Raw genomic sequence first — 23,819 nt, forward strand, 5'->3', positions numbered from 1 at the left:
ATTGGATGGGCCATGCCAATAGCAGGGAAATGCCTGCACGGCCCTAACCCCTACTGCCGTAGCTGCCTTTCTAAGCAGCACTGGTATGTATACACAAACATAGCTCTTATTGTCTAGCTCTCGCCAATAAATAAATATATGAAGACTAAAAGAAAATCAGGTTATCATATAGTGTTTCCCAAACTCAGTGCTTTAGGAACTCAGACCTCAAGGCAGCCAAACAGTCCAGGTTTAAAAGGATATGCACAGGTGTCTTCATATCTCAGTCATTCTGATTTAACCATCTGTGCTCAAGCATGGCTATCTTTAAACCTAGATTGTTAAGATTAGTACACACTTGTCCAATCCTCAGATTAGACCCCAGATCAGATCCTTCTGCAGACCTGCGCGCAGATTCGACATCCAATCTATGCGTGCACACACTCCAATCTATGCGTGCACACTCGTCCTATTTTTCAGCAGACCTCCAATCTGCATGTGCTGAAACAGTCTGCTGAAAGCAGCTGTCACTCACACACATATTTACATAAGGGGCAGAGCTACACTGCACAGTATGATCTGTGCGTGCTAAAGAAAAGGTTCATTTTAAAGAAAATGCATAGGGTTCCACCCCAAATTAGTAACCAGCGCTGGGCCACTGAGCCTAATCTGGTATTGAAAGATAGGGAAAAAACAAACAAAAAAAAACTGTGTGGGGTTACCCCTATTTTCCAATAACTAGCACCAGGCTTATTCAGCCAGGGTGGTAATGCCATAACAGGATACACAGTGTGGGGTCCCGCCCTGCCATCACATTGACTAGCCTTAAAACTGGTCAGCCCAGGGCTATGCCCCACTCCTCTGGCGGGGGTGGGTGCAGGGTTCATTGTACCTTAATATTTTTCTTTACAGGCTGCCTATAGGTCCCATCATGCCTGCCCCAGCATGACAGCACTTGAAGAAACACAGGTGCCAACAGGCCCAAACATAAAAGGGTCATTTTTTTAAACTGGATATCACCGCCATTGTGCAAGCTGCCCGGTGACTAACTCTGCAAGTAAAGGCTCCAGTCCCACCACCATGCCCTCCGCCGCCGTCCACCACCATGCCTGTATCGTCATTCCGGGTCCCGCAGTAGCTGATGGTGTGCTGGGCTGCTAGGACCGGAGATCGGTCACCATCTCTGGTCTCAGCAGCCTACACACTACAAAATTGGTTGGCTAGTTGGCGGTCGGGTCTCCTAGTTTTTAAGCGTGTTTAAAAACCAGGGGACCCAACAGGCGACCAGGATCAGGTTGCGGGTCGGTCAGCGGTGGGTACAATGTCGGACAAACTGGTCGGTCGGGAGTCAGATCTGCCGAGGATTGAACAAGTGCATACCCAGCTTTAAGGTACAGACTTTAGTAAACACTGAGTTAAAGGTTTAAAAAGAGTAGAGGGACATAAAATGACACCATATACTATCAAAAGACACAAAGACATATTATAAAGCTGTTCATGCTCATCCTGATCCTGGCAGCACATCCAGGGGGAAAACTGACAAGGTCATAAGGATAGTCACAGTGGATGAAATTCAGATCACTTCTAGCAAGGATCGATAAGTTTAAAGATGATCAAACACATACACAATCTTTCTGACACATTTTTCCAATATGACCTATAATGATTCAATACATTTCACACACTTCATCTGTGCGCCAATTGCCCCATTTCCTGATAATACTGCCTGATGTGAGCAGCGTTAAATTACATTGGTGAAGAAAAAGAAACAAGGCATGCAGATGTATTAGCTTTGTCCATCCCTTTCATGCATGCAGATATGCGATAGAGGATGGCTTAGGACTCGTTTTGAGAAGCTCATTGGATGCTCATAGTGGGTTCCATAACCCCTATTCAGCTATGAGAGCCGTAAGTTTGAGAACGTCTTTTGTACATGATGTCCCACACTTTAGGCACAGAACTATGGGCCTGATGCGGAGGCAATGCCGATATATTAAAGCAGTGAAGCGATTATCGGCAGACAGCGCATGCACTGCGGTCGCACTGTGCACGTGTCATGGCTTTGCGATTCCGCTCGCAGTAAGTATTTAATCGCAAGGTGATTGACATTCAGTGACTGGTTGGGGGTGCTTATGGGGAGTGGAATGCAGGCTTGTCGTGGCTATTTTCGGTGTGTGTGTATCTGCGATCCTGGCACCAGCGTCTCAGTTCCCTTGACCAATTTGTGTGACCATAGTTACTCAGGACTGCTAACATCGAATGATCTGCGACCAATGCTGGTGCTTATACGCAGATGCTTGGATTTGTGATGGCTTCGGTGGGAGTCTCATATAGCCCGGTGGCTGCATGCATTTGCATATTTCACACAGCAGCTGCGTACAGGATTTGCAAATGCATTATCATTCACTTATGAACCAGGCCCTATGTTAATTCAGCCTTTATGCTAAACATTCCAAAATCCGGCACCTAAATAAATATTAAGGGAGTACAAATACACATAATATGTGATGAAGCCCGCTGTTACCCAATTGTAGCTCTTTTTTAATTTACAGTTCAGGATATAAGGGAAACTTCTGCTATAGGTTGCAGCATGGTCCATAAATAAATAAAAATAGTGTTATTTAAAAGAAAAAAAATGTTTGGAGTACTTACCGTTGAATCCTTTTCTCGGATTCATGCTGGGGGCACTGGACCATGCGGATGTAGCTGGGACTGCAGGAGCTGGCACTTAACTAAACTTGTAGCTTTAACACTAAGCTCCACCCCATGATGTCAGTGAAACTTCAATAGCGCTTGGTAAGGAGAGGCGGTAACCCAGTGAAATGGTTAAAACCAAAATAAAAACAGACTTGCAGGGACCAACCGGTCAAAATATACAACGCAATACGACTCAGTGTAAGGAAGGGAACGCAGTGTCCCCCAGCATGAATCAGAGAAAAGGATTCAACAGTAAATACCCCAAAATCCTCTTTTCTCTTTCTGGGGTGCACTGGACCATGGGACGTTCAAAAGCTGCCCCCAGTGGAGGGAACGCTAATGGCTGCCTGACCGGAGAACAAAGTTGGCGTCGCAGGAGGCAAAAATATGAAACCTGTAAAAACTAGTGAACATGTTGATAGAGGACCATGTAGCTGCGAAGCAGACCTGTTCAGCCGAGGCACCGTGACGCACGCCCAGGAGGTTGCCACTGCCCGAGTAGAAGGAGACGACACCTTGGCAGGTACAGGTCGCCCCGCATAAGAATAGGCCCAAGAGATGACGGAGCGGATCTAACGTTCAATGGTCTGCTTCCTAGCTAGCCAGCCACTTTTTGAGCACTGTAGAGAACCAGTAGGGAATCCGTACGACGGAGGGCAGAAGTTCTGTCCAAGTAGATCCGCAGGGCACGGACCACGTCCAACAGAGCCAGATTGTCCCGGTCCCGGGAAGTCTCCGATGGGGAAAACACAGGAAAGACAATTTCCTGGTTCAAGTGGGAAGCCGGAACTGCCGATCGTTGTGGAATATGACGAACGGCGATAAGGCCCTCAACTCGGAAACCATAGATGGCACAGAGCTCCAGCACATTGATTGGTAGGGCAGTCTCTGATGACGACCAAAGACCCTGAAGACGAAGAATCAACATCACAGGACCCCAACTGATGAGACTTGCATCTGTGGTCACAATGACCCAGCTTGGAGTGACCAAGAAACGACCGCGGAGCAGGTGATCGGAAACCAGCCACCAACGGAGGGATTGCAGAGTGTTGTATGACAGAACCGGAAGCTGAGATGAGAGGTCCCTGGAATTCCCGTGAGTGGAAGCGGGTGTACTGGATGGTCTCAAAAGTGGAGATCATCATACCAAACAGCTTCATACACAGCCAGATGGATGGGCAAGGCACCGACAACACCGTTGTGACCAATTCCCATACGGCCCGGGCTTTGGACTCGGGCAGGAAGACTCTCTGGGGGGAGATGTTGAAGTTCACTCCCAGGAACATCAGGTGTTGGCAAGGTGTCAGGTGACTTTTTAAAGTTCAAAATTCAGCCGTGATACTGAAGCACCTGCACCGTGCGATCCAGATGGAGCTGCAATTGGGCAGCCGAATCTGCTTTCACTAGCAGATCGTCCAAATAAGGAACAACCGTTATCCCGTCCTTGTGCAGTAGGCTTGCCATAGCCACCATGATCTTCATGAAGACGTGTGGGGCTGTAGCCAAGCCGAATGGCAGGGCCTGGAACTGATAGTGTGCCAGGTCGACTGTGAATCAGAGGAGAGTGATGATCTGGCCACATAAAAACGTGTAGGTATGCCTTCCTGGCATGGAGCGAGGCCAAAAAATCATTGGCCGACATTCCCTGGATCACCAATCAGAGAGATTCCATGCGGAAACGGTCCACCCAGTCTGGTGTTCAAGGCCCGTAGATTCAAGATCGGACGATAGGTGCCGTTGTGCTTCCGAAAAAGGAAGAGGTTGGAGTAGAATCCTTGTTTCCTTTCCGACGCCAGAACCAGAAGAATAACTCCTTCTGAAAGCAGAGAACCAATATAGCCTGGTCCAAGGACCCCCTCTTCACCATGTCCTGGGGAAGAGCTGTTGTGAAAAAACGTTGCGGTGGCAGACTCCTGAGGGCGATGACATATCCTTGGGAAATGATGCCATGCACCCAGGCACTGCCTGTAGTCGCCACCCACCGGTCCCTGAACTGGAGCAGGCATCCGCCTACCCCCGACCGGACTGGGTGGGCAGAGACCTCGTCAGGCGCTAGACTTCTCAGGGGCCTTGGCTCTTGAGCACCTGTAGGTACCAGAAAACCTACCCCGAGGAGCCGAAACCCTGCTGGGGGAAAACCGGCCTCGGGTAGACTGATCTCTAGTAAACGCTACCCCTCAAAAAGGAGAGCGAAGAGCACGAAACTGTGGTCCAGGCTGTTTTTGGGCCACTACGGGCAGGAAAGTGCTTTTCCTCCCAGTAGCCTGGGCAATAATGGTGTCCAACTCAGTTCCAAACAAAACCCCCCCCGCCAAAGGGGAGAGATTCCAAAGAACGCTTGGATTCGGCATCCGCATCATAGGTGCGGAACCAGAGTGCCCTCCGAGCTGAGAAGGCAGTAGCCAAAACCCTGGATGCCATCTGGGCGCCGTCCTGGACGGCCTCATGCACATTTTCATCAGCCCCGCGCAGCTGTTCTGCCAAATCCAGTAAAGATTCTCTGGATAAGTCACCCTGATGTCCAACAACTAGTTTGTCGGCCCACGTATTCATGGCCAGTGCGGCCAACGCGTAGGCCATTAAAAATGGACTTAAAGTAACCTTCCAATTTGTTATCCAGCAGATCCTTGAAGGATGCAGAACCCTGAACCTGAAACGCAGTGTGCTTAGCCAAATGTGCCACTGCCGCATCAACCTTTGGAAGGTTGCTCCCACTTGGTGACATGGTCTGGCGGAGGAGGGTAAAGAAACGCAAATTTGCGAGGAACGGAGAACTTATCCGGGGCCTTCCACGATGATCTGAGATATCCGAGGAAGCAGGGAAAGTAACCATCCTCTTGCACCTATGCTTGAACAGTCCCACTGCCGCACCGCCGTAATGAGATCTTCCACACCTTGACCCAGAGAGGTCTCCAGATCCGCCCCCTCGGGGAGAACCTCCTCCTGCAGAAGTTCACCCTCCTCTTCTTCGGAATCCAAAAAGTTTAACACCACCCTGTAAGAAGGAAGACACTGATGTGCCTCGTGCAGCTTAGGATCCTTGAAGCCAGGGTGGGTCAGGTCCCGGCAGGGGGACCACCCCGTCCGCTGCTGGCGACCCAGTACCGTGTATGACAGAAACGGGGGCGGCATCCACATGAGCCCGTTCCTCCCGCTTAAGCGCCATAAACTGCACCAAGTCGGCGAGCAACCGCCCCATCGCCTGTGCTCACACCGGCTCATCTGGGGCGGACACGGTGCCACCTGATGCCTGCACGCCACTGGGCCCCGACCGACAGTCTGTGCACAGCGCCCTGGGGTCCAACTGTCCACACGGTAACTTTAAATTACACTGGGCACAAGTAAAGTAGAACGCCATAGTGGTGAACTTAGCCCTGACAGGCATTGTTTTGTCTGTCATAGTTGCCACGTGGTCCTGCAAAAAAAGACGCGGATGCAGGTAGCCGGTAAAAACAGAGGTCACTGGGAAACTGCACAAATCCCACAAAAACAGGCAAATATAAAGTACAAATACTTAGCCTTCAGCAAATAAATAAAAAAATATTCCCTGGCTACAAATGGCTGCAGCGCAGCCCTTCCAAAAAGTGTTTAAGTCCACAGGCACTTAAACTACACTGGCATCATGGGGTTGCAGAGGGGAGGAGCTTAGTGTTAAAGCTACAGGTTTAGTTAGTTAAGTGCCAGCTCCTGCAGTCCCAGCTACAACTCCATGGTCCAGCATCCCCTAGCTTGAAGAAAGAAAAATATCAGCTATTATAAACAGTGATCGTGCTGAACGAAAAAAATTGTGGGTCCCAGGGACTCCTCTTTTAAAAAAATTGGGGCCTTACAATGTTTCTGAGTCCCATCACATATGAGGCCAGGCATCAATTGGGGTACAGGGGGTTAAGGGCAAGCAGGAATTGGTGTAAAGCTGGGGTTAAAGACTGAGAAGTTGGGGTAGAGTAACACTATATACATATTAACACACAGATACTCACTAACACATAGATACACATATGTACACATACATATTTACACTGCTGAGGCTGCTGCAGGTTGCTAATGGGGGAGGGCACCTCGCACCATTAGGCCCCTCACGATGTACTGCCGCGATTAGCGGAGGATATGGGGGTGGGGCTTGCCATAATGAATCCTCCTCCACTGCTGTCAGGGATTCGGTATATCTGGGGGGTTCTAACTGCTCAGAACCATCCCCTGCACACACTAGTGAAACCCCAACCTGCTGTGACTGGAATCCCCCAGTGCAACCACGCCAGAGACAATCTTCTGCAGCCTCCCATAGCTGCGGGGCGCGTCCCGGGGACCCAACCATCTTGGAAAAGTGAGTACCCGGTCCACAAAGTCGGGTAAACTACGCGCTATAGCGTGTATATATGCGATCACTGACAAAGTTTAGTAACTTGATAACGTTATATATAGTGTCCATATATTTTTCAATGTAAAGACAAGTGTTAGACCTAATGGTGGCATTACAGTTGCTACCTGATGTCATGGCGGCTCTGCTGATCATACTTGTCCACTTGCAGTTTATCAGCCAAAACGGACTGAAAGTCAGACTTCTCAAGTAAGCGGTTATCTGTTGGTAGAATAGAAACTCAATTAGCAGAAGAGAAAACCCCCTCTGCCTGAGGGATCATCTGAGCACAGCTGACAAATCTGTGTCCTTGACCCATGCCCATCTACATGTTCATTCCCCAGAGAAGTCAATAGCTGCCACTGCCAATGTACTGTTTAACTATTCAGCTACTATTCAGTATTTTGCAACCTAAAATGAAGCACGTTAAAGAGTCATCCAAGCTTTACAATCTAAAGTGAAAACTAAAGGGGAACACAAGTTTTTTTTTTTTTTACAATATAAAAGGGAAACCGGTGAACAAACATGATGAATCAGTGGTGAACGGAAAGTGTGAGAAGGATGGTGAATGATTCGTTTCTTGTAAGAGAGTTTAAGATGGTACTGGAGCCACTAGGGTGTAGAGGTTAATTGGAGTATGGTCAATACAGTAGAGGTACTGAAAGTCATAGTAGCCTCATTTATTATTTCACATCTGATTAGGGGGTGTAGAAATACAGAAGGCCATAGGGATAAAAGTCTTCGGGTACTCCAACTGAAAGTAGACAGGCAGGGGAGATGCATTATTATGCAATACACTAAAGGGGGCAATTAAATTCCCTCCTGGAAAGAGTGACCCAAGCTATTCTTTTGGCCGCATGGTGCCTTGCACTTTAGTTGGGAGATGCAGTTTACTGCGACTTATGCCAGGACCTAGTCGCGCTAAACTGAATTTTCCGACAAGTGCTGGGTGCTATGCTGAACTGAGGCACTAGTTTTCCTAATATGGCAATCTTTTTTTTTTTTTTTGGACACAGCTTCCAACTGGATTTACTTCTAAATCAAAATAAGGCCCTTAGGGGACAATTTAATTGCCAGCACGGCAATGTAGCTCCGGGATGAGTTCCCCGAGAAATTCAATTGACCACTTTGTAAATCAGCGACTAGAGGATTTTGGCAGGCACTCTACTGAGGTATGAGTAGAAATCCATTTAAAACTTTAAATGGATTTCTGCTCATACCTCAGTAGAGTGCCTGCCGAAGAGGACAAACAAGGAGTCCAACTTCTGAAGGGAACTGGTACGGTCCGCATAAATACGGAGAGCACGTACCACATCCAATGAGGCCTCACCTGCTGAAAGGTCCGGTGAGTTTCAGGCCAGTACTATAATTTCCTAATTAATGTGGAAACCAGACACCACCTTAGGAAGAAAACCAGGGCGAGTCCTAAGAACCGCCCTGTTCCTGTGAGAAATCATAAAGAGAGGGCCACAAGAAAGTGCCCCCAAATCTGACACCCTTCTAGCTGAAGCAATAGCTAGAAGAAATACAGTCTTCGCTGCAAGCCATCTGAAGTCTACTGAGCTCAGGGGTTCAAATGGAGGTCCTTGGAGAGCCCTAAGGACCACAGCCAAATCCCAAGGAGCCACTGGAGGGACAAAGGGAGGCTGAAAGCAAGAGACACCCTGCATAAAAGGTGCGGATATCAGAAAGTGGAGCAATCCTACGCTGAAACCACACTGACAGTGCGGAAACATGCACCTTCCAGGATGCGAGGCGGCTTGTAAGCCCGCCTGTAGGAAAGCCAGAGCCCTGGATATCCGAAATACCTGGGGATCGTACCCCCTGGACAATACTCAAAGTAGGTATGCCACACTCTGTGGTAAATCCTGTCTGAAGCAAGTATCCGAGCTCTGCGCATGGTGTTAACCACATAATTTGAGAACCCCTTAGCCCATAGGAGGGATGTCTCAAGAGCCACGCCATCAAAGACAGACGACCCAGATCCGGGTAAAAGCAAGGACCCTGATACAACAGGTCTGGACATTGAGGCAACAGCAACAAAGTGTCGATGGAGAGACTCCGCAGATCTGAGTACCAGTGACATCTGGGCCATCAACCTCTGCAGAGGTCTGGAGTGAAAACTGGGCATACTCCACCATGTCGAATGTTGACACCATGGACCCCAGTAATCGCATCACCAAGTGAATGGAAAGTCGGCAACCTTGAAGACAAGTGCGTACCCTTGTCTGCAACGCCGAGAGCTTCTCCTCTGTTAAGAAGATTCTCTGCTGTTTAGAGTCAAACAAGTGCACCCAGATGGAACTTCCTCTTGGATGGAATTAGTGAGGACTCCTTCCAATCTATCCGCCAGCCGAGGGTCTGCAACACAGATATTGTCAGTTGCAGAAGGCTGCAAAGTAATTCTGGAGATCCTGCTAACAGTAGGAGGTCGTCCATGTAGGGTAGCAGACAAACGCCCTTAAACAGGTAATGGTGATCCAGTGCAGCAAATCTGAGGAATCATTGATGAGCTGTTGCAATAGGGATATGCAGGTAGGCATCCTGGATGTCCAGAGACACCACAAAATCCCTAAGTTCCATAGCTAATACAATGGAACGCAGAGTGTCCATCCTGAACCGAGGTACCCTTTTGTAATTTGTTTAGGGACTTGAGGTTGAGGCTAGGATGGTATGCACAACATGTTTTCTGTACCAGAAAGAGGTGGGAATAATAACCCATCCCCCTCTGGGGTGATGGGACAGGCACTATGACCCCTGCCAGGAGCATAGAGCGCACCACCTACTGGATTTCCAGGGCCTTTTCTTGAACTGAAGGAAGGCCTGCTGTGAAGAATTGATGGGGAGGCATTCTCAGGAGGAGAGGGCATATCCGTGGGAGACCACTTCCCTTACCCAAGTGAGAAGGATCCAGTCCGTCTGCGGTGGTTTGACACCAACCCTGGGCGAATAGAAGCCGGCCCCCACCTTGGGGCTCCCCAAGGGGAGGCCCAACCTGTAAGGCTGAGGGTTTGTCGTCTGGTATGGCGGCAGGACATCTAGCGCTCCAAGCCTGTTTCTTGGACTTCACAGCCTACTTGGCCCCGGAGGGTCTCGGAAAGGACTGCACCTTAGGCTTACCCTGGGGACAATGGGATCTAAAGGACGAGGTCCCAGATCCGGATGGAGTCAGAGCTGAAGGCAGACATGCAGATTTAGCTGTCGCCAGCGTATGCACAATTTTGACTAAATCAGGGCCAAACAGAACCTTACCATTATAAGGTAAGCATTCCAAGCCCTTCTTGGATTCCACAGCTGCTCTCCAAGAACGTACCATAAGGAGCCGCGAGCGGACACCGCCGCAGCGGAAATCTTTGAAGTAAGAATCCAAAGCTGCCTCATTAATGTGCACAGCTGAATCACGGAGTTTGGACCTCATTCAGAGCTGCTCGTAAGCGGCAGTACGCTCATTCCGAGCGATGTTCGCACATCTGCGCATGCGTACGGTTTATAATACGCATGTGCGAACCAGTCAGTGCGGCCGAAAATCGTTTGTTCGCTATATAGCGAAGGCCTGCTATTTTGAGTGACAGGAGGAGGCGTATGTGGGTGGTAACAGGGGAAGGTGCTTGAAAACGGGGAGTGGAAATCAGAACGCAGACGTGCTTAAAGGTCAAAGCGGGCGTTTTATGGGTGTGCATAATTAATACAGCAGCGTCACTGACCACGTCACTTGGTTGTTTTATAGTCAGAACTGCTCACAATATAGTGGTAGGAAAAAGCAACCACAAGAATAGCGAGCAGTTCATACGCTGTCCGATGTACTCGATTAATATAATAAATAGCAGACATGACGTATGATGCGAGCTGCCAGGGGGGCGTTTTTATCAAATAAACGAGAGCATGTTTTGTTCGCTCGCTCAGACATGGAGGCGGCAACAGACCGCAAGGAGCGAACGGTTCATTTGAACAGCCACCCCCTTTTTCTGAATGAGCGTACTGCCGCTTACGAGCGGCTCTTAATGAGGACCTTTGTCCACTAGAACAATTTGCTCACTGGGAGCCTCAGGAGGAAAGGACGCCTCCAAGGCGTCCGCCCATCTTCCCATGGCCCGAGCCACCCAGCAGACTGCCATAGCCGGTCTGGAGGCCCCTCCAACGAAGGAGTAAATAGATTTAAGACACACCTCCACCTTGCGGTCCATAGCATCAGTGTGAGATGACATGGACGGCATAGGTGAAGTTGCACTTATCACCATGTGTGTCACATGAGAATCCACCTGAGGGGGAGACTCCCATTTAGTGAAATAGCTGCCTGCAAAGGGGTATGCATAAGCCAGGCGCTTGTGTGATTAAATCATCTCCTTAAAATAAGCGTACGTAGGCGTAGCCGTGGGAAGGCCATCATCCGTGATGAGCAAGCCCATATGGACGGCCCATATGAGGCCTGGGCATAAATATCTTAGATTTAGCCTCAACCCCCTTGGGAGGGGGCTCAAAATGAGATAAATCCAGGAGTTCACCCTCATCAGACTACATGTCATCATTATACTGAGTGATATGGGGGGGGGGGGGGGGGAGCGAACAACAGTCTCTTAGCAGGCCTTACGAAAGTTCCTGGAACCCATCCGTCAGGTTCTAAACTGTAGTGGACAAAGTGTTACCCCAGACAGGTTCCGCATGGGGAAGCGCCTGTGGAGGGGGACATTATGCCACCATCATCTGTGCCGGGACTCCCAGTACAGGGGACGGGACTACTGCCTGCTGCGGGAACCCCAGAGGGGAGAACGCAGGAGGGGCAGACAACTGATCCACTAAGGCATTTAGAGCCTTTGTAGGCAAGCCCATGGAGGCTCCTGTGACATTATAGGCACAGTAGGGGTACAGGAAAGGGCATAACATAGCTGTACATAAGCCCTCCTGACATACATCCCCTTCTCCCCTACCTACTTTACATCTGGAGTAGGCAAGTTGGAGAGGAGCATTATTTTGCAGTGAATCTTCGCTCCCAGACAGGATAAATAATGTGACCCACCACACAGTGAGAACTTCTGAATGTGAGGCAATTCCCACCCTGACAGTACAGTACTGAGAGGGCTGAAGGGAGGAAAGATAAAGGGATAGCAAATGGCTGACAGAAGAAATCAGACACAGCACTAGCATAAGTCACCAACTATGCAGAAAAATAACCTGCACAATAGCACTATAATCGACTACAAGACCGAATGTCTAGTAGGAATAGCGCTGCATACTCTGACCTTACTACAGGAGGAGAGGTATGCAGGGGGGAACCAGGCACCTCACTGTGAGACCAGCATTGTATGCACAAAAAAGAGGGCTGGAACAGCCCGCTGAATCACTGAGGAAAAAGCGGTGCTGTGTGCAGCGGGGGAGGCGCCGCCTGTGCTATACAAGGAAGCGCCCTCCCCTGGCATGCATTTAACCCCCAGGATGCTGGAGCACAACTCCGCGGCGCTCCAGCCCTATATCCCGGCGGTTCAGTAGTAGCACAGGCTCTTGCCTGGCTCCACAAGCAGCTATCCCCAGGGAGCCCCCAGCCCTGGGGACAAAAAGGTGGACTGTGTTTCAGCGGGCGCCTTCCGCAGACGCCCGCTGCTTACCTCAACGTCCCCAGTGAAGATCCGGCCACAGTCCAAGACCCCCAGGGGTTCCCGCTAGCTGGAACCCCACCAAGTTCCCCTGGATCAGTGCCGATGCGGTAGCATGGACGTCCTCTGGACTGTCTGTGCTGACCACTCTTGGAGATCTTCAGCCTCTGTGCAGTGACCCGACTCCGGCCGGGCACCTACGAAACTGAAGGTGCCTTGGCCTGGGCGCAAAGTATAGGAGAGGAGGCCCCAGTGCATCCTGGGACTAAAAGATTAACTGTGTGGTGCCCGACGGCAGAGCCATCGCCTATACCCCAAGGTATCCTGTGGATACCCTATGGACCCTGCAGGAGAAACTTTGTTACCTAGGACAGTTATTCAAACCTAAAGAGACACCGTTCTGATAGATAAGTGGGACTTCATAAATCCCAGTGAACAAAGATAAGAACACCCTTTGCTGACGAATGTTGCCTGTAGTCAATGATCCAACCATGAGACTGTGGGCTGGTTCTGGAGCCAGGGATTTTGTGAACACCCCGGTACTACAGTCAAGGCGAAGCAGAAAATTGTCTGCATGAATGCACATGCCATCTATTCACACTTTGGGGAGAGCTTGGGCGCAGCTCAGCATCTCCGTGAATGCTGGGCAGTGGGCACTGCCCCCACAGTAATGAAAAGGGGGAGTGTCTCAAGACAAGACCCCCCTTTTTGGGCGCAGTTGGCACATGTAAAAGTGCCTTGATTAGATCGCTGCCCAGGCCCCAAGAGTGAACACTACAGACCCTTAGACCAAACGAACAGCATGTTGTGAGCACTGATGCCAACATCCAGAGTTGTGAATCACAGATGTAGTCAGGCAAAGATAGTAAATCCAAACTGGGCCTGCCTACAAAGCCTTCCCCCAGTGCTCTGGTTACTTGACTCAAGCTAAGCATAATCTAAGAGGCTCTTTATTCATGGCCCCCAGGACTACAGCATTCAGAATCAGAACAGTGGGGGTATGAGATAGTAGCACTGCTGGAGCCTTCACCTGAGACATCCCTCTCAATATATGAGATTCTTACAAAGGAGAGAATAACTAACATAAGGCCCAAAACTTAATACTAGTCCAATAAAGAGAAGTGAAGTAAACATACAAGGCCTGATTCAGAGCCGCTCGCTCTGACCGAGCGCTGGCTCTGAATCTGGGCGTCTTTTTTTTTTTTTTTTTATGGAGCGGCCTCCTGGCGCTCGCATTGCTGTGGGTTGCCACCCACAGCTAATGCGAGCGGCCAGGATGATGGTCAATACCATCGGGCTTGCGACGAGTCCCTTGTGGTAGGGTCTCGTGGCCACAAGCCCCAGAGAGCTTTCGGCTCAAATAGATGTGATGTCAGTGGGGCCGCCCCCAAACGGTAGGCGTTCTCACGGGAACGCCTCCGTCTGGGCAGCCACCCCCCGGCCCGCCCACCAAAGGGGGCATGCTGTCACTCAACATCAACAACACGCCCCCTTTGGTGCGAGACCCGGAGCGACGGATTGCCCGCCGCTATCCGGGTCTCGCGCATGTGCACGACGGAGCTGGCTCCGTCATGCGCATGCGCTCTGGGCCACCATCGACTCGGTTGCGAGCACTCAGCGCTTGCGAACGGGTCTCAATCAGGCCCACTGTCTGTTCCTCCTTTTTCACCATGAAATGTCTGGCCCAAACAAACCTTGCAATCACCTTTCATAGGGATAGCACAAAACCTCATATTCTCTGCTGCCTATGGGAATCCTCCCCAGAGTAAGAGAAAACCTCCTGTCTTCCTCACATTCGTTGTAGGAAAACTTCTCAGATTTAGACCTCCCAAGTCTGATGTACAGCCAGAGACTGATATTTCCAGGAATAGCCTGTGGATTTGGATTCCATCACCCAACCAGAGATGAGACCTCAAAGGCCATGCACTGACTTCACCAGGCCCAATGAAAAAGTTATGCTGTACAGAGATTTCTCAGTTTCCTAGCGGATGGGGAAATGTGCGGTGAGCCGGTCACCGCCGGTGAATAGACGCTGGGCGCATGCGCCCGGCATCTATTCTACCTGTCAGCAGCGCTTGGGGGCTGCCCGGCATGTCTAAGTGTCGGGCACGCCCCCAAGAGCGACGAAAAGGTGACGCGCCTTATCAGGTGCGCGCGTGGAGTGCCCTCTCTAGCTCCGGCGCCCTGCCGCCGGAGCTAGAGTGGTGTACACTACATTAGGTTATGTGAAAAGTTTGTTTTTCTTTTAAACAGTGTTTCTATTGTCTGTATTCATCTACTCCCCCACCATCCCCTCATTTTATTATACAGCAGCTCCTTCAGTTAGCATGTGGTTTCAGAATGTCACTCATGTCCAAAAAGAATCTCAATCTAAATCAGTTATATTTTTGGACGGGGATGCGGTCATAATACAGGCCGCTTGGATTCCGGTGATCAGAATGCCAGCTCTGGAATCCTGACACCGCCATCCAGAAGGTAAGTAAGGTTAGGGGGAGGGTTAGGTTTAGGTACATCTTTTAAAACACCAAAAGTATTCAATTTAGTAAATGCATAGATCTAAAGATGATGTTTAGTAAATATATAGATCTAAAGAGGGGCATTTGCAGATTATTAGGACAATTATAGGACCTCCTAATGAGTGTGTGGCCATCTTCTGACGCACTGACAAACTGCAAAGGAATCAGTAGTGATCCAGACACTAAAGGTGCGTACACACTGGGCGATCAGGAAAGACAGTACGATTACAACTTCGTAATCGTACGGTCGTTCCTAATCCCCTATAGTGCCTACACTGAACGATATGTCTTTCAGTGTACGCACCACCAACATTTTTGAACATGGCCAATCTGTCGTAATCGGCAGATTGGCCTGCATGTTCAGGAGATGGACAATGTCGGAAACGACCAGCGGGAGCGCGCATCGCTGGTCGTTTCCAGCATTGTAGTGCACGATTCGTGCATTACGATGTCGTAATATCGCCCAGTGTGTCGCACCATTAGGGTTAATTTACTAATGTCTGATTTTAAAACTCAGCACTTCTGTTAATATTCATGCCCGATATTTAAAAGGGCAGCGTTTACTAGCGAGACACTGCTTTTTAAATATCGGGCATGAACCAGACACTTCGTAAATAAATCCTTTAGCCTTTGGACTGAAAAGGTGTGGTATAATAGACTGACAGTCAATAGGTCGACACCAGATGGATGACAAGAAATAGGTCAACAGAGAAAAGGTCGACTGCCAAATGGTCGACAGGATTAAAACGTAAAAAAAAATAAAAATATGAGATATGGTAAGAACTTACCCTTGTTTTCTCTATTTCTACGAAGTCCATAGGGTTCCACAGGATACCTTGGGGGTATAGGCGATGACGGCAGACATTGGGCACCTCAGAGTTAAATGTTCAGCCTCCCAGGATGCACTGGGGTCCCTCTCGAATACCCCGCCCCCGAGCCAAGGCATCTCAGTTACGTAACAAGCCATAGGCCGGAGGAGGAGACGAAAGAGAAGAAAAGTCTGGAACACACAATAATCACATTCTCAACAAAAGGAGACGAAAAACAGGTGACCAGAACAAAGCCCATCTGCAGTACAGGTGCGACAGGGCGGGTGTCCTGTGGAACCCTATGGACTTCGTAGAAATAGAGATAACAAGGGTTTGCTCTTACCATATCTCATATTTTCTACTTCAGGGTCCATAGGGTATCCACAGGATACCTTGGGGATGTCCCAAAGCATTATGCTTTAAGGGTGGGGACGCTCCTGTGCTGAAAGGAGAATCTGCCGCCCGAAGGAAGCATCCTGAGAGGCTAAGGCATCAAATGCATAATACCTCACAAAGGTATGGACACCTTTTTTCTGCTGAGGGCCATTTTGACATGTATAACATTATTCGCGGGCCTTGTGCAGGCCACACCTACTCTGTGTGATGTCACACAGGGTAGGGCCACAATTGCCGATAGTTACAGCAATGCCTGGAGCTGTAAGGGCAGCGGTGTGACTATCTGAAGCATCCTGAGGACGCTCCAGGCGGCACTGCTGCATAGATTCTGGCTGCAGGATGCCATTCTAGACACCTGCTAGCCAAATGAGGCTGACAGATAAAAGCTCAGAGGGCCAGACCAAATGATTCTGGGGGCCTTATACGGCCCCCGGGCCTGAGGTTCCCCATCCCTGCTCTAGGGCGACACCATTCAAAGAAAGTATGCCACACACTGTGGTAGATTCTTGCAGACGCAGGCTTCCAAGCTCTGAGCATGGTGTCAACTACAGAGCTGGAAAAACCCCTGGACCTTAAGAGGGCTGTCTCAACAGCCACGCCGTCAAAGACAAATGACTCAGGTCCGGGTAAAGGCAAGGACCCTGAAACAACAGGTCCGGACGTTGAGGCAACAGCATCGGAGTGTATATGGAGAGACTCCGAAGATCTGAGTACCAGTGACGTCTGGGCCACGCTGGAGCCATCAACAGGAGCGTGCCTCCCTCTTGCTTGAATTTTCAAATTACTCGAGGAAGAAGGGAGAAAGGAGGGAAGAGGTACGCAAACCTGAAGGTCCACCGGACCGACAGAGCGTCTACCAGAAGAGCCTCCGCGTCTCTTGTTCATGACCTGTACAAAGGCAGCTTGTTGTTGTGTCAGGAGGCCATGAGGTCTACCTCCAGAGGACCCCACTTGTTCACCAGTAGTTCAAACACCTCCTGGTGAAGAGACCATTCCCCTGGATGCACGTCTTAACGGCTGAGAAAGTCTGCTTCCCAGTTGAGGACTCCCGGTTTGAACACTGCCAAGATAGCAGGGAGATTGTTCTCCGCCCAATCCAGAATGCGGGACATTTCTGTCAGTGCCGCCTGACTTCGTGTTCCTCCTTGGCGGTTTATGTAAGCCACCATGGTGGCGTTGTCAGACTGTACCTGCACGGGTTTTGCCATGGAGAACATATCTTGCTTGCTGAAGAGCTCTGAATACTGCCCGAAGTTCCAAGATGTTTATTGGAAGCGCAGATTCTGCTGGTGTCCACCTGCCCTGGAACAAGTGTGGACCCGTCACTGCTGCCCAGCCTCGGAGACTATAGTCCGTTGTCAGAAGGACCCAGTTCGCCACCCAAAAGGGACGTCCCCTGCTCAGGTGAGCTGTCTGTAGCCACCAGGCCAGAGACAGACGCACCTCCGGAGAAAGCTCCATGTGTCTTTATCCGATGGGACAACCCATTCCATCTGGAGAGGATCAACTTCTGCAGAGGTCTGGAGTGAAACTGGGCATATTCCACCATGTCGAACATTGACACCATCGAGCCCAGTAACCTCATCGCTGAGTGAACAGACACTCGGCAACTCTGAAGGCAACTGTAATGAAGAGATCTTTTCCACCGTCAGAAAAATCATCTGTTGTTGTGGGTCCAACAGGGCTCCGAGATGGAGCATCCTCTGTGAGGGAACCAGGGAGGATTTCTTCCAGTTTATCAACCAGCCGTGATTCTGAAACACAGATATCGTCAGTTGTAGATGGCACTGAAGTACCTCCGGAGACCCTGCTAACAACAGAAGGTCATCCAGATAGGGTGACAAGCGGACCCCGTGCATCCGCAGGTGGACTGCCATAACTGCCATGACCTTGATAAACACCCGCAGTGCTGTGGAAAGGCCAAAGGGCAGTGTCTAAAACTGGAAATGTTGTTTGGCCACAGAGAACCTGAGGAAACGCTGGAGAGCTGGAGCAATTGGGATATGCAGGTAGGCTTCCCGAATGTCCAATGACACCATAAAAACCCCAGATTCCATAGTCAATATGATGGAATGCAGGGTCTCCATCCTAAACCGAGGAACCCTCAAAGACTTGTGGAGGGGCCTGAGGGAATAGGCGGTAAGACCCATTGGGTGTCTGAACCAGAAAATAAATTCATAGTAATACCCCTCAGAGGGCACGGAACAGGCACTAAAACACCAGCTAGGAGCATAGAGTGCACATCTTTCTGGGATTCCAGGGCCTTGTCATGATCAGACTGAAGGCCTGTGTTGAAAACAGCTTTGCAGGCCTTCTGTGGAAGAAGATGGCGTACCCGTGAGAGACCACTTCTCTTACCCAAGTGTCAGGGGTAGTTTAATACCAGCACTGGGTGAACTGAATAAGTCAGTGTCTCACTCCGGGGTCTCCCAAGGGGAGGCCCGTCCCTTCAGGCTGAGGGTTTATCAGATTTGGAACTCGGGCGTCTTGTACTCCAAGCCTGTTTCCTTGGATTGGTAGGCTTTCTGGCTCCTGACGGATTTAGAAAACTGTGCTTTGGACTTACCCTGGGCCCGATAGGGCTGAAAGGATGAAGTCCCAGACCCTGAAGGAACTGTGGTCGAAGGTAGACAAGCGAACTTAGCTGCTGCCAACCTGCCCACAATTTTTTCCAGACCAGGGCCAAAGAGGACCTCACCATTAAATGGGGTAAGCATTTCAACCCTTTCTTGAAGACTGCATCAGCTCTCCATGAGCTCAACCAAAGGCAACAGCGCACCGCCCTTGCTGCCGAGGAAATCCAAGGAGTGAGGAGACCTATATCTAAGGCTGCCTCAGTAACCTATATGGCTTAGTCTCTGAGATTGCCACTAACTCCAATAGATCAGCTGAAGAGTCCGTGGTCAGAGACTTCAAGGCATCTGCCCATTGTTCCATTACTCTGGCTACCCAGCTAGTCATAGCTGGTCTGGAAGCCCTCCCCCAGTAAGGGAGTATATTCCAACAACGTACCACTTTACGATACGTAGCATTTGAGAGATTGCAGTACTCACCAGGCTTGTAATGAACTACAGGAAATGGATAGCCTGCAGCCAACATTCCTGTGATATCACTAACAAAGGGAATTCCACAGAATACTCTTACATAGAAAAGGTTCCACGCCCGCGTAACCTCGCATTGGCGAAAAGGTTTCACTTTTGGCGAATATTAAAGTATCGCGCAGGCTAAAAAGTTTTGCGCAGACGAACACATATCGCCTCTCGAGCGTGGCATACAAGTGAAAACTCATCGCCGAAGTGAAGAGTATGGAGTAGGCGAAAGGGCGCAATATGCAGACCGCATAAAGCGCGCCCATGTTGGCTTAAGTGATATCCGTTCAACATGCAATGGATGTAGCAATCTGCCTCTGTACAAAAGTAGAGAGAGAGACCCCACCCAAATAATAACACAGGATTAACGGAGCTCCCATGGAGCCTCTGTGAAATGCTGCATGAACCCAAAAGGAGGGAAAGACAGCAGTATAAATGTCTCCTCACTTACCTGCCACTCATAACTGCTAGAGTGGAACAGCAGGGTGTACGTCATACTTGCAGACATAACTGCATGGTAATAGCACACAGTATGGCACTGGGCATAAAGCGACCACATAGCATATACACACAAAGCCGCAAGGAGTGTTGCACCACCGCTGTTTTTTATTGGATATTTCCTTCTGTGAGGGCACCCAGCGCCATTGATCTAAACAGGGAGAGCCGGACACACACACACACACACATATATATATATATATATATATATATATATAATCTTCCAGGTGCTAATGTTAACTGTAGTCCATACCATCCAAAAGAACACAGCACTCCACGGGCTCCATACAAAGGTGTGTTACAACACACTATACATCTATCAAGTGGGAGCGCTATCAGTCTCATAGATATTTTTTGGTTTTTAGTTTCGCTGATTATGGTGTATAATCTATTTTCTATGAGGAAGTAAGCTGCACCCCATTTGTTCACTGCGCAAATTTTATTCCCCATATTTTTTCTTTTATATCCATACAAAGGTCACATAGCAGTGTCTATATTGCCTACATTTCAGGGCATCCGCCCTTTCGTCAGGACACACAAGTGGATGGTATATAATATTTTAGTAGTAAAGCAAGATACAGGTCCTGTCTGATGCTCAGTAAGCTGCAGGAACCTACTGCCAACTATGGCAGAATGCTACACACAACCATATGTGACCATTCTCACAAATACATAGCTTTATAAATGTGAGATATCATAACAGAGACAGTTTGGTGCCGACAGTGTGAAAATAACTGACACAGACACACAGCGCTAGCATAAGTCACTCAGAATAGCCTGCACTATAGCACTATAATCAACTACGCAGACTCAGTGTCTGGTAGGCAATAGTGCTGCATACACTGACCCCGAAAGGGGGAGAGGTAAGCAGGGGGACCGGGTACACGCTGATAGAGAGCACTGCGACACAGCCATAAAATGGCCGCCGGAGACCTCAGAGGCAGTGTAGCCCGGGTAGGATATCAGCTTAGCATGGCCAGACCGCAGTGGGAAGACGTGCTTTAGCTGAGGGGAGGCGCCACCTGTGAGACAGGGAAGGTGCACACCCCTGGCCTGCAATTAACCCCACGGACGCTGGAGCGTTTCCGCACTTCCATGACCTGGTGATTGACATCTCAACTAGACGAGCTGTTGCGATGTCAGCACAGACATATCAGCAGAATGATTGGTAAGTGTGTATGCACTTACCAATCGTTAGATAGGTCGGCCCAAGCGTGTACCTAATTATCCGCTCCAGTATCCTAATCCTCCCCCAAGTGCCTATCGGTAAACTTAAACATTTTGAAAAATAATGAAAAAAAACACGAGTCAACCATTTGTATGTCGACGATTTGAATGTTGACTATTTGAATGTGTCGACCTTCTATACAGTCGACCATTTGTCAGTCGACATTTTGTCCCTGTCGACCTTCCATCCGGATACCGACTGAACAGCTGGACGTCATCTGAGTTGCAGCAAAGGATGTCAGCTTCTGGCTATTTTTGTCATTCAAAATATTTACAAAAATCTGGTATTCGTAATCAAATTATTAAGGACCTTTGTAGGAATCAACCAATATATTTCACTAAATATAATTAGTCCAACCCCCCTACTGCAGCACACATTTAAACCATGTGGTCTGTGTCATTCATGATTAATGTGCAATCTCAGGCAATGGTTTTATCTCTGCCCATGCAGAATATTGCTTCATAGTAGAAATATTTTACAACAATATTTTGCAATACGCTACATAACTAACTATACTCAATTGAATTACATATTATAATTACATTGTAGGATAAGCTCCTCGAAAGCCTGGCTCTGCTCTCGGTCTCTTCTCCTCAGCTCTCTGGAGATGTGAAGTTTCCACACAGGAAATCCACCAGTCCTACAGCTGGCAGACATAATGGTGGTGGGACTTCTTCCTGGCACAAGCCTCACATGGTCCCATCAGATCTTCCCATGATGTGTCACATTCCCCAACCTAATAAATTGCAAGGAAAGGTTTACTTCTCTAAACTACACCCGTTTGTATGTAGACTTAACATTTCTCTGCAACACTACACATATGTAAACTCTCCCTATCGATGCACCCCTCTATATGTATATATTATGTATACAATCTTTAGTATTACACAAGATGTGTACCAGTCACACCACATACACGCATATACGGTATGACACCCCCACCGTCAATGGAACCGTCTACACAGCTCCTCTATATGTACCGTATATACTCGAGTATAAGTCGACCCGAATATAAGCCGAGGTACCTAATTTTACCTCAAAAAACTGGGAAAACTTATTGACTCGAGTATAAGCCTAGGGTGGGAAATGCAGCAGCTGGTAGTGCCCCCAGTAGTAATCCCCCCTGGTAGTGCCCCCAGTGGTAATCCCCCCTGGTAGTGCCCCCAGTGGTAATCCCCCCTGGTAGTGCCCCCAGTGGTAATCCTCCCCTGGTAGTGCCCCCAGTGGTAATCCTCCCCTGGTAGTGCCCCCAGTGGTAATCCTCCCCTGGTAGTGCCCCCAGTGGTAATCCTCCCCTGGTAGTGCCCCCAGTGGTAATCCTCCCCTGGTAGTTCCCCCAGTAGTAATCCCCTCCTGGTAGTGCCCCCTGTAGTAAGCCCCCCCTGGTAGTGCCCCCTGTAGTAATCCCCCCCCCGGTAGTGCCCCCAGTAGTCCCCCCCCAGTAGAGAGACGTAATAAAAATAAAAAAATAAACACTTACCTGAAACACCCGCTCCTGGTCCCGCCGCTATCAGCTCCTCCGGCCGCTTTGCATGGGAGAGACGTCATTACTCATGACGTCTCTCCCATTACCCACTGCGGGAATCGGAAGATGGCTCCCGCAGTGGGAGCAGCAGCAGCCGATGAGAGTCTGACAGACTCTCATCGGCTGCTGATTACAACAAACACACAGCTGCCGGCTCCGGCGGCTGTGTGTCTGTGCTGTGTAGCGCTGACCGAACTCAGTCTGGTCAGCGCTACACACTTCACTCAAGTATAAGCCGAGGGGGTGCTTTTTCAGCACAAAAAATGTGCTGAAAAACTCGGCTTATACTCGACTATATACGGTAAGTATACCAAATATATAAATATATCCATGTATTTATCTATCTAGAGATAGATGTCCCACAAGTTATACATGTAGTCTTCATTCTAGCACCCTGCACCTGTCACAACCTGTGCAGTTCCTTTTTCCTGTCTGGGGTGTCACTCTGCACTCTGGTGCTTCTAGCACTCAGCTGATGCAACAAACTTCTGATATACAGACCAGTGTGCGCTGAGCAGAGAGCAACACCCCAGGCAGGAAAAAGGAACTGCACAGGTTGTGACAGGTGCAGGGTGCTAAAATGAATTATATACAGTATATATACCACTTCTGTCACTTCACCTCTTTAAGTAGGTATAACCTCCCTCTGTCACAACACCATGGTATATATGTATACCCCCTGGCACTGCACCATGGTATATATGTATAATTCTTCAGTCATTGTTCCAAGGTGTGTGTGTGTGTGTAATTATATATATATATATATATATATATACACACACACACACACCTTGCAAAAGTATTCACCCCCCCCCCCTCTTTGCATTTTTCATGTTTTGTTGCCTCACAACCTGGAATTAAAATGGGTTGATTGAAGGTGTGCATCCTTTCATTCACAGAAAATGCCTACAACTGTGAATTTGTGTTTTTTTTTATATTATGAATCAAACATTTAGAAAATAACAGAAAACTTCAGAGTGCATAACTATTCACCCCCCTAAAGTCAGTAATTTGTCGAGCCACCTTTTGCGGCAATTACAGCTGCAAGTCGCTTTGGATATGAGCTAGTCATATCTTGCCCCTGGGATTTTTGCCCATTCCTCAAGGCAAAACTGCTCCAGCTCCTTCATGTTGGAT

At 49.0% G+C, this 23,819-nt stretch overlaps 1 protein-coding gene across 3 annotated transcripts in view; it reads right to left on the reverse strand.

The window, feature by feature from the left end:
- ATG16L1 (autophagy related 16 like 1) overlaps positions 1-23,819 on the reverse strand; it is a 72,926-nt gene that overhangs the window by 44,490 nt on the left and 4,617 nt on the right. For all 3 annotated transcript variants that reach the window (XM_088461231.1, XM_088461230.1, XM_088461229.1), the window contains exons 2-3: positions 21,700-21,893; positions 7,162-7,255 (exon numbers count right to left, since the gene is read on the reverse strand). In XM_088461231.1, the coding sequence (XP_088317357.1) occupies positions 7,162-7,255; positions 21,700-21,814 (209 nt within the window). In that variant the 5' untranslated portion in view covers positions 21,815-21,893. The remainder of the gene's footprint in view (positions 1-7,161; positions 7,256-21,699; positions 21,894-23,819) is intronic.

This window comes from Taudactylus pleione, unplaced genomic scaffold (assembly GCF_031769625.1).
Source record: "Taudactylus pleione unplaced genomic scaffold, aTauple2 ptg001029l, whole genome shotgun sequence".
Classification (NCBI taxonomy): Eukaryota; Metazoa; Chordata; class Amphibia; order Anura; family Myobatrachidae; genus Taudactylus; species Taudactylus pleione.